Here is a 15,449-nt window from a genome sequence, read left to right as displayed (position 1 = left end):
GATCTGGAAAGGCTTTCTGCTTGACCTAGTGGGAAAAGTGAGCTGGAGTCTGCAGATGAGGTTGTGCACTGTGCTATAAGGTAGTGTTATGACAACTTTAATTCTGGATCAGCCTTTTATGCTTTAATATAACCTTTTCTCTTGCATGCCCTATCTTATTCCCCTTTAAATGCTATTAGTTTGGTCATTTTAAAGTATTCATATTGCGATTTTGGAAGCTGGTTTTAAATGTCTTAATGTTTCAAACCTACATCACAGATTCGCGGTAGTGCTTAACTTCTGTTCCATTATTAGTATCTTTCAGAGAGGTGTTTATTTTAAATACTAGTCTTTCTCACTCTGCATGATTATGAACATGCAGTCCAATCAAGAAAGTAATCAAAACAACCTGAATCATCGCTACTGTGCCTTTGCACCTCAGTTGGTCTCTCTTGGAAACCTGAACCCCTGAAATACCACGGCTTTCTTCCCATCAAGCTCTGTTGGCCCCCAGAGGACAAGGCAGTCACTGAGGACCTGTGTAGTTGTGTGTTTTTCCCAGGATTTGTCAAATTGTCAAAGGACGGAAAGTGAAGGGAGAGGGGTGAGTTGCAGGGAGAACTGGCCAGGGCTGGTGGGGGGGCTGTTTGCTGCTCTTGGAAGGACTCAAATGCACTCATACTTCGGGTTTTAGTTTCCCCTCTCACTTCTCAGTCTGGTTTCCATACTGACTGTAAGCCTGGAAAAATCATGGCAAGCTGAATTTTAAAGCATTACTGCTTCTGACAAACCTCAGTGAAGATAGCAGCATCGTTAGGGAAATGTGTCGGGCTGATTTTCAGGGCTGCTGAGACCTCCAGCTCTATCGGGAGCTCAACAATTCTTCAAACCAGGCCAGGCCTGGGCTCAGACTCTCCTCTCTGGGTCTGCTGGGGTCTCAGCACTCTGGGGAATGTTCTTGGCTCTCATATTAGCAAGGGTTCTCCGAGGCGTTCGATTACTTTGTGCTGTTTGATTTCTGCAGTTGGGGCTTGCTTCCGAGAACCCACTGCAAAAGATGAATAATTAAACTGCAGACAGGAAGCACAGTATTTTAACACTCCATTACTTCAGAGCCGTCTTGGCTTTCTTTTTTATGGTGTCTAAGTCAGCGGTGGCCTGACCTAATGAGAGATCTTGGCATTCACTAGCGGTTTATAAGTTCGGAGATGCATTCAGAGGTGCTGAATGTGAGGTTCAGGCCAGCTCAGCTCGTTAGAATGACCAAATCTGGCTACTTACATACAGTAGGGAACAAATTGCCTGTGTGTGGATCCTTGGGATTCAAGAAAACCTACTATGCTCTATTAGCTTTGGATATTTATGTCTGTCTTGAGGGCGTCTGCTTGCAACTGGTGGTACCCACACAGGACGTTTTTGTTTTTTCTCATCATGGTTTATAGTAACTAACATGTAAAAAATACAGTAATAAACAAAATTACCAAGCAAAGCTTTGTAGCAAAGCCCCACTAGACAGTTAATAAAAGCTGCCCAGAATTTCCTTCTGTAATGGATGATTTGAGTGTTCTGGGAGGCATCGTGAGGCCTTACAAAATCTGAGTAGATTATGTTTAATCTGTGAATTTTGTTGTGCTTACAGAGGTAAAGTGGAGTGGTTGGTATCTGCTTTTCACATGCTTAATGCATAAGTTAATGTGCTTCTGTGCTCTCTTCCTTGCAGGGAAAACAAATTTATATGGGAAGTAAGGCCCTCCATAGGAAATGCATAGTTGGTTCCATTGGCACTCCTGAAATTAGGTACTGAAGTCCACGTCTAAGCATCTGAAGCAAACAGCTTCATTTCAGAGTGGCGTTTCAAGTGTTTCAGTGTTCTCTCAGTAGTCTCTGTTGCCGAAAATGGAGCCAAATGTAAGCTTTTAAATACAAGTTTGCCTGTTAGCCTATTATGTATATTTTTAGCATTATGCTTTCTCTAGGTATGTCAGTTTTCCCTTTCCTACTTGATGTGTAAGCTGGGCAGCAATGCTCTTTTTACACATCCTGCAATCTGTGTAATCATTACCATAACTGATCTATCTCTATAAAATAAGTTGCATGCTTTTTATTTCCGTAACAAGCTGTACCAGAGCGTTCAGAGCTGAGTTGGATGCACCTCTAGCAGTTTGCTTCAAAAGGAGGTCAGTAGAGGGTTTTTTCTACTCATTCTAATAAGCACCTCAGATTTTTTAGGGGGAAAAGCAACACATTTTTTAGGAAATAATCTTCAGTCGAAGACTTTTTGCCTGCTGTAGCAGTAAGAGATTAATAAACTGCAGTGGGTACAGCTGTGCCCTCCAGTGTTTTCACAGCACGTTATGCTGTCATTTGGGGTCTGCAAACTTCCACTTCAACTGCAGAAGCAATGGAAACTTTTAAAACCAGATGAAACGGGCCGCACAGCAAAGACTGACAAATAAAAGCAGATGTATCTTTCATTAAAAGATGTTAGATTCATATTAATTGGACAGAGAAATGAGCTATTCCACAGACTCAGGCAAAGAAGTGAGCAGTTTGCCCTAGTTCTGTTTCTGCCAGCCACCAGGATGTGTGCTGGCACAGGAGGATGTTGAACTGCTACTTTAATCTGGGATAAACGTACTCATTAATGCTGTGTTGTGGGTAGATTGCAGATCTGAAGATGTTATAGAGGGAGGAGCCAAACCTTAATGCATCTCCGAACGTAAAAGGAAGATCTTAATAAAGACTGCTGAACCTGACCGGCTGCTTTGTAAGAAATCGTTAGGTAAGCTGTGTTTGTTTTTCTATTGTTACCATTAAATTAAGTCCAGCATAAGGAAAGACTTACCAAGTTATCCAAAACAATGAATAATGCATTTTCAAGTTGCTGTCTTCATGAAAAATACATGTGGTGTTAGTCTTGTGTGTATGCAGATGCATTCGACAGACTCACCCTGACAACTGGAGGCATGCCTGCATGCTATCTTTTAATTATGGTATAAATAACTTCCCAAACTGTAAACTAATCTCAGGTAATACGTTTCTGTACAGACTCATAAATACATAACATATCACACACTTGAGCAGATGGGCACAGCTTTCTCCCACCACTGAGGCTTATTCCTACACTTTACAGAGTTCCTTGTGAAGCTTGCATGAGAATTTTGGATTTCAGGCTCTTGCCCTGAAAATATCCAAAATCGGATTTTGGTTCTTTGATTTCTACACGGCCAGCCTTTCCATGGAAATACGTTAGGGCTTAAACTCTGAAGATTATGATAACATCTAAGGCTCTTTTCAATAGTCTGTTGATAGATACTACCAGCATATTTTCCTTCACGTTCTGTGCATAGTTAATTCAAGAGCAAAGTCCAGCCTGCAGCTGGATGGGAGGAAGGCTACACCCAGGTCTGAAGTGCAGCTGTGCTGCAGGCTCTGTTTAAGGGAAAGCAGCTTCCTGGAGGTTCATGACACTGCGATTGCCTTTGAAGCTGTGTGGATGTGTCCTCCTGAAGGGGGATGGCATCTGGGATACTCTGATGAATAGATGTTTTGTTGAGGGGGGGGGGAAATTGCAAAAGGATTAGCAAATCCAGTATCAAAAGCGAATCCAGGCTCTTTGCCTCAAGTATACCATTGCTTTTTAACCCAGATTTGGAGGGATTTGCTTCCTCTTTGATATCCAAGAAAACGATGTTCTGGTATGGTAATCTGCTGCTGGAAAAACAAAGTGCTCTGAAGTATTGACAGTTCTTTGAAAAACGAAGCAGTCCAGTGTTCTTGTCGGATGTTTAAAATATTTATGAAGTTACAGACTAACTGAAACACGGAAAGTCATCTACCAACAGAAAAATTGCTCTGCTGCTGCTTTTTTTTGCAATAAGTTTAGAAAGGCTTTTATTCTGAAGCCCTTCTGTCTGAAGACTGCTTTCTTCCTTCCCATGACACCCACAGCAATGTTGAAAGTCTTGGCTGCTCTTTGCAGCTGACTGTGTGCCAGGAAGAGCACCGAGGTCTGGAGGAACCAGCCCAGTCCATTGACAAGTTTTCCTGTGGTCTGAAGGAGCTCTCAAAAGTGATGCAAGCAGCAGCTCTGTGATTTCACTCTCACAAGCAAAAGGCCAAAAGGATCTCTCCAGATAGCTTTTGGAAGAGCTGGATTACGTGGTAAGAGAGGTTGGATGCTGTTGGACAGCTCTGAGTCTTCACTGAGCACCAGTCAGCATAATGTAGAGTCTGAGCTCGCTAAAGTGCCATAAACTGCTCCCTGAGTCCTGACAGCGTGTCAGTGGAGCATGTCTTTGAACTCGTGTGTTGCTACAATTAATGAAAAATCAAGACATGAAGAGGGATCAACTGAAAGTTCTTTTCCTTTTTTAAATGCCCTTCAATGTTCTTACCCCTTCCCAGTTACCTACTCATATGGCTTCTGCTCAGCCAGCTGTGTCAGCCCTAGCTCCCACGCTTGTTTTCTTGTAGTTCTGCAACATATATGGGACTCCAATTCAAAGCTGTTGTTTTCTTCTCCTCTGAGGCTCACAGAAAGCCAACCAGGCAGTGGTGATTTCATTTGAGCACCCACTGAGGACACCTGATTTCCTTTGCTCTAGTTAACTGTGTAGTTTGCTTGTTTCTCATTGAGTCTGAGTAATTCCAGTCCTAATCAAAGGAACAAGTTGACAGCAATCCCTGTGCTTCTTGGCCTTGTCTCTTCGTTCTCCTTCCGTTTTGCATGTCTAACAATGCTGAAACATCTCTCCAGACTGCATTTTGCAATGTGTCTGTACACATTGGCCTGCTAAGCACTAGTGTTACTCTAATAAATAATAATAAATTAAAGATACTGTTAGGATTATTTGGGCACATTACTGGAGAAGGACCTACGTGGTATGTGTGTGCAAATGGGGAATTTTGGCACATTTCTGCAATAGTTTTTGTCGTCTGCTCGTAAATAGGCTGTGCTAAAGCCCTCTTCTTCTAAAGTCTGTTCATTTGGTTGCAAAAATTTGACGTTCCCTTTCTCAGCTGTTTTTCCTTGTGCTTTTGTTGCAGTCTGCCTGCATTATCTGAGGGGCGATGCCTGTGTTGCTGTTTGAGCTTTCCTCTTCCATTGGAAAGGCTTCTTCACCTGCTTCTTTTGAGTACAGGAAAGCCTCGGGCTGTGCAGCAGGTTCCACATCAGCCAGATCTCAGCAACTTTCAGGCTGTGAACTACCATGAGATCTTTGTAAAAACAGGGCTCAAACGTCTGTAGGTGCGGGGCAGCAGAAGGCCTGACGATCCCAAAGGTCTTGAAACCTTCATGCAGAATGGGTTTGAGGTTGATTCTCTGTAAGCACATGCCCAAGAAGACATCGTCGATGGGGAAGAGTTCCACCTCTCTGCAAGCCCTGGAGAGTTTCCTCATGGTGCAGCTGGAGAGCAGAAAACCTCCTCCTCCTGCGTAGGCAGGGTAGATGCTGAGCCCGTACATGGTCTCTGGGATATAATATTTACTCTTCCGAGCACGGATGGGACGGGCGTTGTAGATGATGTCCCCAACAAAGAGGTCCTCAGCGGGGTTGTGTCTCTCGAGGAAGTCAACGATGTTCTCGATGTTAACAAAAACGTCAGCATCGCCTTTAAAAATAAACTTCACGTTGTGGCAGAATTCAGCAGCCCAGTTCAGGAAGTGGATCTCCTTCAGGGTCAGGTTGAAGAAAGTGTCCATGAAGTCCCAAAGTAAAATGTCGCGGTACGTCTGACTCTCCTGGTGCATCAGGGTCTCCCATGTGGCCAGCGCTGTCCTATTCCTTGGTGTTCCCAGCAGGAACACTCGCTGAATCTGCTCGCCGTTCACCAAACCCTCCCTGCCCCAAGTTTTCCGGACGATCTCTCGTCTGTCGAAGTCTTCAACTACCGATTTGATAGCGATGAGCAGAAAGGGACCTCCGGGTGTTCTCTTGCATTTCTTGGGCTGGTTGATGAGGAGGTTGAAGTTCCTGTTGTCCTTGTTGAGGAGATAGCGCTTGAAGTTGAAGGCAGAATCGGCCGCTGGGGCTGGGGTTATAGTTTGGACCCTGGTGTTAGCTGCTTCTGCTCGTCTAACAGTGGGAATTAACTGGGGTCTGGGTGCTGTTGCCTCTGCTGGTGTGGGTCTCCCAGGTGCTCTGGGATCAGAGAGTATTCGCTGCGTTACTGAGGGCTGCTTCTGCGTCTGCTCCTTGTGCCCTTTTGGGGCAAAATGCTCCAGCTGGGTGTAGAGTAAAGAGCAAAGTGCGACCACCAGGAGAAGGGTACAGATCGCGTCCCCTTTGAGACGAACTCTCATTGTCCCCGCGGTCTTCCTGGGACTGCTAAAAGCTGTGTCTGAGCTGCCTGGCACCAATGCCCATCTGTAAATAAATGTGCAGCATGTCACCAAGCAGGATTTAGAAAACAAGCCAGCAAATACATTTTACTCATGGAAACACCAAGACATGGTAAGGAACTCGCTAAGAGATGCAGAGGTCCCAAACCTAACGCAGATCCCAGTGATCTGGCTCTGTGACTTGCTTAGGTGGTGTAAGTCACCAAGAAGTCATTCAACGTCCTGAAAACCAATCCCAAAATACACCCACTCCCAAAATACACCACTAATCCGTCCTTCCTCCCATGTCCCTCCCTCCGGAATGCATTTTGCCATTTCAGAGGCTTTTTGACCTTGCTCTTCCCAAAGCAGGGACCAATGGACAGTGCCGTACTTCCATAAATCGTTGGGTTTTAATTCCTTCTGAGTTGGTAACTGGCTGCTGACAAGCAGGTTTTCAGTAGCTGGACAATCACTGGAGTTTTCCCTGAATGCAAAGTGAACTCTCAAACCAACTGTGATTTATGCCTTCAAAATGAATACATTAGGCACGATCTTGAATGCACATAGGGCCCTTTTGCTGCCAGTAATCTTTATAAAATATTAAATTGTAATAAATTACTTCTCTTCCATTAATAAGGTTAGAAGGGGTACAGGCACGTTGCCTCTGCCAACCTGCTCCTAACCACTAAGCAAGAGATGCACAAATAAATCCCAAAACACAGAAGCAAGGCAGAGACTAGCATTAGGAGTGTTTTATTCACATATGAGAGGTGAAGCTGCCTTTTGAAATACAAGATATGATTCTCCACTTACACTTTTCCCAGAGATGATCTGTCTCATTCCATCAGTTCTTCAGCTGCAAAAAAAAAAAAGGAGAGTTACAAGAAGGCAGAAAGCAGGACATAAATCTAGTTCAGGGAGGGAGCTGGCTGTAGCCACACCAGCAATCTTTTACACTCCTATGTGATTTACAAATCTGTCTTGCCTGTTCTGTATTAGTAGAAGATATGTCTGAAGGTATTACAGTTTGCTGTCGTTGTCTTTGAACAAGAAGAACTGGGAAGATGTTATCGAAAAATTTCTCAAGCCAAAGCTGTCTGCTTGCACCGCAGTCTGTCTTCGCTTAAGGGACTGAAGCACTGAGGCAGGACAGAAGAGGGTGGAGGAGCCAGGACTTGTGGTTTTCTACACAATTTTTCCTGTACTTAACTGTTTTCAGCATTGTTAAACTCGAGAGCACGCGGGTGGATTCTCAGCCTCCAATCAAGCCCCGTTGCCATCAGGCTGACTCATGGCTCCCGGGCAGCTACGGACTTGTCAGAATCGTGTATTCCGACCTAAACCAGGACCCTCCTTAGCTCAGTGGCACCCTTTTCCAGCAAATCTTTCTTCAATGTCACAGGTTGTGTCCCCTGCTAATTGTTTATTAACCACGATTTCTGTATCAGGCATAAGATAAGCTTTTTGTAGCTCAAAATGAGATTGACAAGCCTGGAATGCCGAAGCATTAAAGTGTGGCATAGCCTTACCCCCAGGGATGGATGCAGCATTTCAAGATTTATGAAAAATTAAAGCTATTAAAGCAGTTGATTTCTTGGCCAGCACGTTTAAAATTGTTAGATGCACATTTCTTGGATCTCTGTATTTGAAAATATTTTGGTTTTTCCACTGCTATTTAACCCCCCTCTCCAAATTGCTGTTGAAATGCGGAGCAGCGTGCTACCACATGGTACCAGCTCTCTCTTTTCCAAGCATAACTTTGCTGTACCTTCTGCTTCCCTTCTAGGCCAGGCAGATGTTTTAACCAGTCCAGCTTTCAAATTATCATTATCTTCAGCCTGGTGAAAGAGTCCCTTCGAATGCCTACAAGCTGTTTGCATTTTACATCCATTACCCTTGGTGAGTCCTGACTGTGGTCTGTGCAGCAGCCTGCTGTGCGTCTCGTGTGCTAAATCGTCCTTTATCTGTCACCACACTGTTCCCAGCAGGCTTTTTTTCAAATTACCTTCAATAATTTTCCAGAAGCTGCAGGAAATGAAAGGCAGGTCTCACTACACCCAGGGCATGCCACTGAATTGGACCTGCTAAGGAGACAGAAAGCCGTGCCCTCCCTCTTATGTGGGCACACATCAGAAGCAACAAGTTTTGCTGGGTGATATTCAGCCACCTGAAAGAGGGAGCTTTTCTCAAAAAGACTCCTGGAAGCTAAAATTGAGGATTTTTTCCTACTTCTGCTATAATGGGATAGGCAACCACGGCACTCTGTAGCGAGCGGGAGATGCGCAGCCCCTGGCAGGATGGATCCTGGCAGTGCTGGGATGTCTGGGTGTCTCTGCTCAAGCTCTTTGTAAAATCTCCTCTCTTTCCCCTTTTTAATCACAATTTTTCTTCCCTTTTCTGTACAAAAGTTTGATCTTATTTCAGCTGCCAGGCTCCAGATGGTAATTAAGGAGCTGGATAAAAGTCCTGGCTCTTTCCCGTGTTTAATTTTATCAGCTAGGGTTTGGAATAAAACGTGTGTGTCATGAAACTCATGATTTCCATGACTTACAGATTTATCCTGCCAGCATCTCAGGATCTGGCAATAAGGGCCCTCAAAAAAGCCAAGAAAAGCCCTAAATTGTTACACGCCTGGGCTGATAGCCCAGATTTTCTTCTGTGTTTTCATTTATTGAAAGAAAAGAATCTGAAATAGCAATTTTCATGCTGAAATGAAGCAGTTCAGCGCTGAATATAGACATCGAATTTTCAAAAGGAGTTGCCAGCCTTTGATGTGAATCCTTGATGGAATTATATGGGTTTTCCCGTCAAGGTTATGTATTTCCTTCTTCTGGAGGAAATGTCCTCAATTCTAACACAGGTGTCGGCTCTACCCATGGACGTCAGTGTGGGAAAAGCTGTCCTGTCCCTCGCTCGAGAGCGATTGTTGACTCTGGCATGTCCTTGAGCCAAAAATATTATTCATCCTCCTTGACACTGGGGAGAAAAAAAGACAAATTTATGGGGCTTTCGGCAAATATTTGATGCCAGAGAAAAGAGCACAGCAGAGCATTTCTCAGCACAGCATCTTGCCACCCGTCTACGTCCAGCGTGGGTGCCCCTGTGCAGGGATGTTCTGGGGGTCTCTGTCCAGCTTGTGAAGCATCGCTGAGGTTATGAAGCTGCTGCATCAAACGGTGCCTTGGGGGAGGCTGGTGTGATGGTGGGAAGAGGTGGAGGAGCCCTAGGTGACCCAGAGCACTTTGTTCCACAGGTAGTACAAAGCAGAGGTGAGCAGCCTCGAGTCCAAAGCCATCCCTCCTTGTCTGGTCCAGCCAGCCTCCTGGCTTTCATTTATTTAAGAGAAGGATTCTGAACGACGGTCAAGAGGTGCTGCTATAAAAGCAGTTAAATGATGATTTAAAAAAAAAAAAAAGAATAAAAACCTGCTAATCCTTCATTCTCAGTTGAATGACAGGAAGCTTTGGGCTCATCCTGGAAATTTCCTTCTCTTGCAGCAGCTGTCATGTCTCCGTTACTTGGCGTTCCTGCTCACACGTGGGGAAAAGCCTCTGGATCCCGTTCCTGGATTTCGGTCAAGACGCCTTGGTGATTCTGGCACGTTGCTTTGTGCCTGGGAGCGTGGTGACTCAACCTGCTCAGCCTCGGGAAAAGCAGCTGTGGTATCAAAGCAAACTGCAAACGTCAAGGAAGAGGGTCCAAAACAGCAAAGCGAGGCTGTGTTTGGCCCCAGAGCAGCTTGCTGCCCTGCCAAGTGTTCCCACCCAGGTCCTCTTCTCCTTCCTGAAGCTGGAGCGGCTGCTGGTAGGTTTGGGTTGTGCACCAAAGGGGCTGCGGTTGCTGACGGAGGTGTTTTACCCGTTTCTCTGTACGATGAGCTAAAGAAAGTGTTGGGGATCCACCACCACTGGCTTCTATGAGTTTCTGCAGTCCTCAGGGGAACCTGGAAAACTGGGGGTGTCGGGGGTGCTTTGAGACAGCACTTCAGGTTTTGGCTACTTCTGCTTTGCGTTTGTTGAACCTCTTTCATGCGAACAAGGCTCAAAACCCAATGCTGGGGCCCTGTAGGTGGCAGGAGGGCTGTGTGCATGTCCCAATCCCAGCTTGTTTCCAGCGGTTTTTCCATCCTGGCTGTGCCTGCTAGCTGCCAGCAGAAGCTAGATTGGGCCTCCAGCAGAAGAGGAGAGTTGTAAAACTCTCTCTGCATCCCTGTTCCGTCTCCTCCATCAGCTCTGCTCTCAGCAGAAGCGGAATTGTTTCTGTGCAGCATCTTCCCCATGTTAAATCCACGTGCTGCTGCTCACCTCCCTGCACAAAGTGTTACTGCTTCGCTCAGCCCTGCTGCTCCCATCCTGCTGTGAGCTCCTAGGGCAGGTCCTGGAGGACCTCACAGCAAAACTGGTGGCAAGAGGCTGTGCTCGGCTGTTTTGCAACCCTGCCTTCCCTGCCAAAGTGACACTGACTGGCTCTTGTGCTGGGAAACCACGTGTCCTCGTGACCACGTCACCAACTGCCCTGTGCATCAGGTCCTGCGGGCACTGGGGACCTCCTGGTCCCCCAGAAGAAATCTGCTCCTTGCTGCAAAGAGGTTTCTGCAATTTCCAGGCTGTCTGACAGCTACTGGGGCTTCAGCAGCAGGTTATTAGATTTTCTTTCTTCTTTAAGCCTCGCTCTCTGTGCTGTCCCTCCCCGTGGCGCAGCTGCTGCCCAGCTCTGGGACCAGGCTCCCCCTCTGCAGCCTCCGTGCTGGGCAGAGAAACAGAGCTGCCATTCACCAGCGCTGCTCCCAGGTGATGCTGGGTTTCCTCCAGACCTTCCCCTCCTGCTGGCAACCACTCTGGCCTCCAACAGCCCCTCAGGGTGCCAGGAGCATCCCAGGCTCCTTCAGCCTCCTGCTGCTCCAGCTTATGCTCCTATTAGAAATCCACAGCACCGGATTAAATTAAATACATTGCTGAACAGGCAAATGCAACGAGCGTGTGTTTTTGCACGACAGTTAGTTGTTTGTTCCCTTTGAGCTGTGCCAGGCTGCCGTCCTCCTCTTGTAAAGAAATCAGAAGTGAAGTGTTAATGCAAAGGTTTCAAAATCTCAGCTGAGTTGTCTCGGTGCAGGGCTTGCCTGCATTTTTCATCCCATGGGTGCCTGGGCTTTTTAGGGTGCCTGCAGGGAAATGTCAGCATCCAGTGCATCAAAACACGCATGAAACAACTTGGGTTTAACAGTTTGAGCTGGTTTTGTAGCCTTTAATGTGAAAAAAAAATACGGTTCTGTGTTAGCTTGCAGTCTACAGTTCAGTTTCTGCGTCTGTGTGTCACGTAACCAGCTTTTGTCTTGCATGGCTTCTTCTTTGTTCTTGTTTGTTTTCCACAGGCAAAAGAAACAACAAAACCCTCAACGTTGATGCTTTATGTGGGTTTGGTGCTGGACACGTCCCTTGCCTCACAGGAGGGATGCTGAATGATTCGGTTGTGCCTAGAAGACAGGGCGGGCTGGAAGGGAAGAGCTGCCCCTTGGCGTGTGGGTTAGTGCAAAGCCCCAGAAAAATGAAGTAAGAAAAACAAACGCTAAGCTGCCTAACCAGAAAAAAGAGCCTGTCTCGTTCAATTTTAAAGGCTATAAACAAACCAAAACCAGGCTGGAGGATTTAATTAGCTGAATGTCTTAGCAGAGCTTTCCCAGGGCTCAGGAGCAAGAGCCAGAGCCGGGCGAAGGCAGCACAAGGCCGCCCATCGCTCTGCAGCCCCTGGAGCCTGGTGCTGGGTCTCTGGGTGTCCGTCCACATGCTGGAGCTGCTCAGAGGTTTTTGGCCAGTGCCACGGCTGCTCCTGCCCCGTGCAGCGTCACTGCTGCCATCGCAGCACCTGGAGGCAAAAGCTCTGCTGGTGGCAGAGGCACGGGTCTCACTGCAAAGGCCTCTTGCAGCTTTCCTGGCAGAGCTGCAAATGAGCAGATGGGCTCCCTGCTGTTGCAAGACAGGAGCCCTTATTTATCTCCCTGCTTTGCCCCAGTCCTGAAACATGTGGTTTCAGCAGCCTCCCAGCTGGCCGGCCCCGTGTTATCGCAGCCTCTCCTCACCTTGCGACACCCGTCACGCGTTGGCCTTGCAGACAGCTGCTGGGTTCCCTCCTCTTAGCTTCTACCTGCCTGGGGGAAGCTTTTTGTCAGGTATTAAAACCGAAACAGTGGAGAAACGTTGGAGCTCCTGCTCGGTGCTTGAAGGCTGGCACTGGAAGCTGAGGGTTCCCAGCGAGGGACCTGCAGCATCCCCGTGGGGAACGGTGCAGTCCCACAGCCTTAAATCACTCAGGTCCACGTGGCGTGGTTTGGGAAGGGCACCTCTGCTCGTTTAAGCGGTGCAGAAGGAGAATAACGCCTTGCAGGCTCACAGTGGGGTAAGGAAGAGCCACATCAAAGCAACCACCCTCCTCTCCCCGCCCTTTGCCTCTGACAGATCCTTCCCCTGATGTGGCACCACCAACCAGCGATGCCAGCGCCTTAGCGTGGCCCCACTGTTACACCTGGGCACAGCTGCCAGAGGGACTTCATGCTGACCTTCTCCACAAATTTAAAGCTGATTCCCAGGGCGTGAGCTTATCACAATCAGCCAAAAGCTGCTCCAAGTCCTGCTCAGTGATTTCCTGCCTCGCTGCAACTGAACTTTGTTTTTCTGTCCCTTTTTACTGCAACATTCCCATGTTTCACTCTGAGCACACGACTGTAACCCCAGGGAAGGCTTCGTGTCCCCTTGCTGGAGGGAGATGATTTGCAGACATAACGTGCTGCTCGGGGCTGGGAGACAGCCATTCTCTAAAAAAACCCCAAACTTTCTCCTGTAAAAGCAACTGAAAACACGCACAGAAAGTTCTTAAAGCAAAGCTCAACCCGTGCAGCCTGGGGGAGGGCATGTTCGGGGCTGCAGCAGCTCTGCTGCATGTTAGCGATTTTAATGGGGGCTTCTGCACTTAAAAACATCTCCAGACCCGCGACGTGAAAGGAAAAGCTGGAGGCAGAGGGCAGCGTGGCAAGGAGGAGGTGGGAGAATCCCCCCGCTCGCAGCCCAGCTCCCCGCAGCCCCTAGCAGATACTTACATCCCCCACGATCGCGCCGATCCCGCGTCCCCCCGGTTGTGTCCCGGCAGCGGGCTGCCAAGCAGGCACATCTGGATGCCGTTAGCGGGAGACATTCCTCAGCCTTCAAGCAAAACCGAGGAAATCCTCGCCGAGCAGAGCGGGGCTGGGGCTCCCGTTTTCACCCCAAAAGCCCCGACGACTCCCCACGCCTGTGTGGGGCCGGCGGGGGCTCAGCCCACGGGGCTCCCTCCCCACGGGCACCGGCCGAGCGTCGCGGGGCGATGGAGCGAGAGCGCTGGGGAAGGAGCTGGGGCTGGTTCCAGCACCGACACGTGACGTGGCCTGGGGAGCGTGGATGTCCTCCAGCCCCGCGGCACGGACGGAGAGGGATCGGACGTGGTGCCGGGCTGGGGGCTCCCTGTAATTCCTCTCCTTTGCTCCTTAAAACAGCCCGAGGAACGGGTAGGGTTTTTTATTCTAATAATAGTTTTGTTGTCACTATTTTTTCCTTTAGCAATGTGGCGTTCGTTAATTGTTAATCCCGTTGTGATTATTTACCTTGTAAAGGCTCAGAATTAGAAACTGAGGTTTGGTTCAGGTCGGAAGGAAAATCCACCTCGGGGTTGTTTCTTCCTTCTAGTAGGAAAGCAACAGGAGGTGCGGAGGCTGAAGAGAGATTTGAGGGTTCTTCCCAAAAGACTGAACCAAAAACCCCACTTCCTTTATTTTTTTTTTCAATTAATTTGAATTGCTACAATAAAAAACTTTATTTGGAGCCAAATGTAGCTGTCACTACCAACCTGACTGCATTTGCACCATTCCCTATCTCTTGGTTTCTCTGCAATGGAAGCACCAGCCCTTCTTCCCCTTCTAGATAGCGGCCCCTTTAGTATGCAGATTTTTTCATTTACACCAAACTTGTCATAAAAACAGGTTTTGATCTACTTGCTTGTTTTCACAGTTACCTGACGGTTTTTCAAACTCAATGTAATAATGCTTTTTAATAAGTGTCTGTATTTTTTTTTTTAATTCCAGCTCACATGTTTTGCTTTATTGAACACGATGTCACTGGGAAAAGCCACGATGTGAACAAGTTTCCGGAGAGCAACCCTCAGCCCCTGCGTGTGGGTGCTCCAGGCTGGGAAAGCTATTTCCTCCCGATCTGCAGCTGTCTGACACGTAGCTGCTCCTTGCTGAGTAGTGCAGCTGATGAGAAACCTCGGCCATAAACGTTACACACGTTTGCACTTTCCCTGTGCCAGCTCAAGGTACATTTCTCAGTCTCCTCTGTAGCAGGCTATTTTCCATCCCTCCCCTGTGTGACAGTCACGGAGGTAAGGGCTGTCCTCCTCTACTCAGAGCTGTGGAGCCAGGGGAACTGTTCCCTCAAACCATCGGGCTCTCACAGCCCCTGTTTCCACCCCATTCCCCCATGCAGGTTTTGGGACTTCCTGCCCTTTCCACATGGTGTTGTGCTCTTTAAGTGCACCACGCACCAGATGTCTTCCCACCCACTGTATCATCGTATTCCTGGAGGTGCCAAGCCATGCAGTTGGGGCACAGCTTTGTAGTTAAAGAAGGGCTGATCTCATGATTAAAGTACTGCCTGAGACTTAAGTGTTTTAGGGTGAATTAGTGCTCTGCTAGAGTTTGTAGCAGAAGGAATTTCCCTGAGTTCAGCCATCGGGTCAGCCAGCAGCTTCCTATACAAACCCACTGGAGAACACATGAAGTCCAAGTTCATTACCTCCCCACCCACAGGGCTGGCAACTTGTGAGAAAGCTCACTAAGAGCGAGGATTACAGTGGGATTACAGTGGGATTACAGTGGGATTACAGTGATGGTGTGGGCCTGGAGGAGCCCCAGGGACATCACGGCACTGAAAGAAACACAGGGACTTCTGCCACACATCAGGTTTGGGACAGAGCTCCCCTCCTGGCTGTATTTGCTGAAAAGCTTCATCTAAGCAGTAGCTGGAAACTGAAAAAACAAGGTGGATTAGCTTGGTTTTGACTTGAAATTGGAGCCGTGAATTTGTAGGGGGGCCACCAGCCTTGGGGTGTCCCTAGA

The 15,449-nt window shown here is 47.7% G+C and overlaps 1 protein-coding gene across 1 annotated transcript; it reads right to left on the bottom strand.

Moving 5' to 3' along the window:
• Positions 1–2,878: 2,878 nt before the first annotated feature.
• B3GNT9 (UDP-GlcNAc:betaGal beta-1,3-N-acetylglucosaminyltransferase 9) lies at positions 2,879–13,647 on the bottom strand. The gene is made up of 3 exons (XM_082769828.1): positions 13,398–13,647; positions 7,121–7,163; positions 2,879–6,350 (listed from the first exon to the last, which is right to left on the bottom strand). Exon 3 carries the CDS (start codon positions 6,284–6,286, stop codon positions 5,039–5,041), a length of 1,248 nt encoding a protein of 415 aa, XP_082625954.1. The 5' UTR covers positions 6,287–6,350; positions 7,121–7,163; positions 13,398–13,647; the 3' UTR covers positions 2,879–5,038.
• Positions 13,648–15,449: the final 1,802 nt, after the last annotated feature.

This window comes from Aythya marila (assembly GCF_965140915.1).
Source record: "Aythya marila genome assembly, chromosome: 12".
Taxonomy (NCBI): domain Eukaryota; kingdom Metazoa; phylum Chordata; class Aves; order Anseriformes; family Anatidae; genus Aythya; species Aythya marila.
The sequence above is the reverse complement of the archived record's forward strand: the minus strand, read 5'-3'. Positions and strand labels throughout refer to the sequence as shown.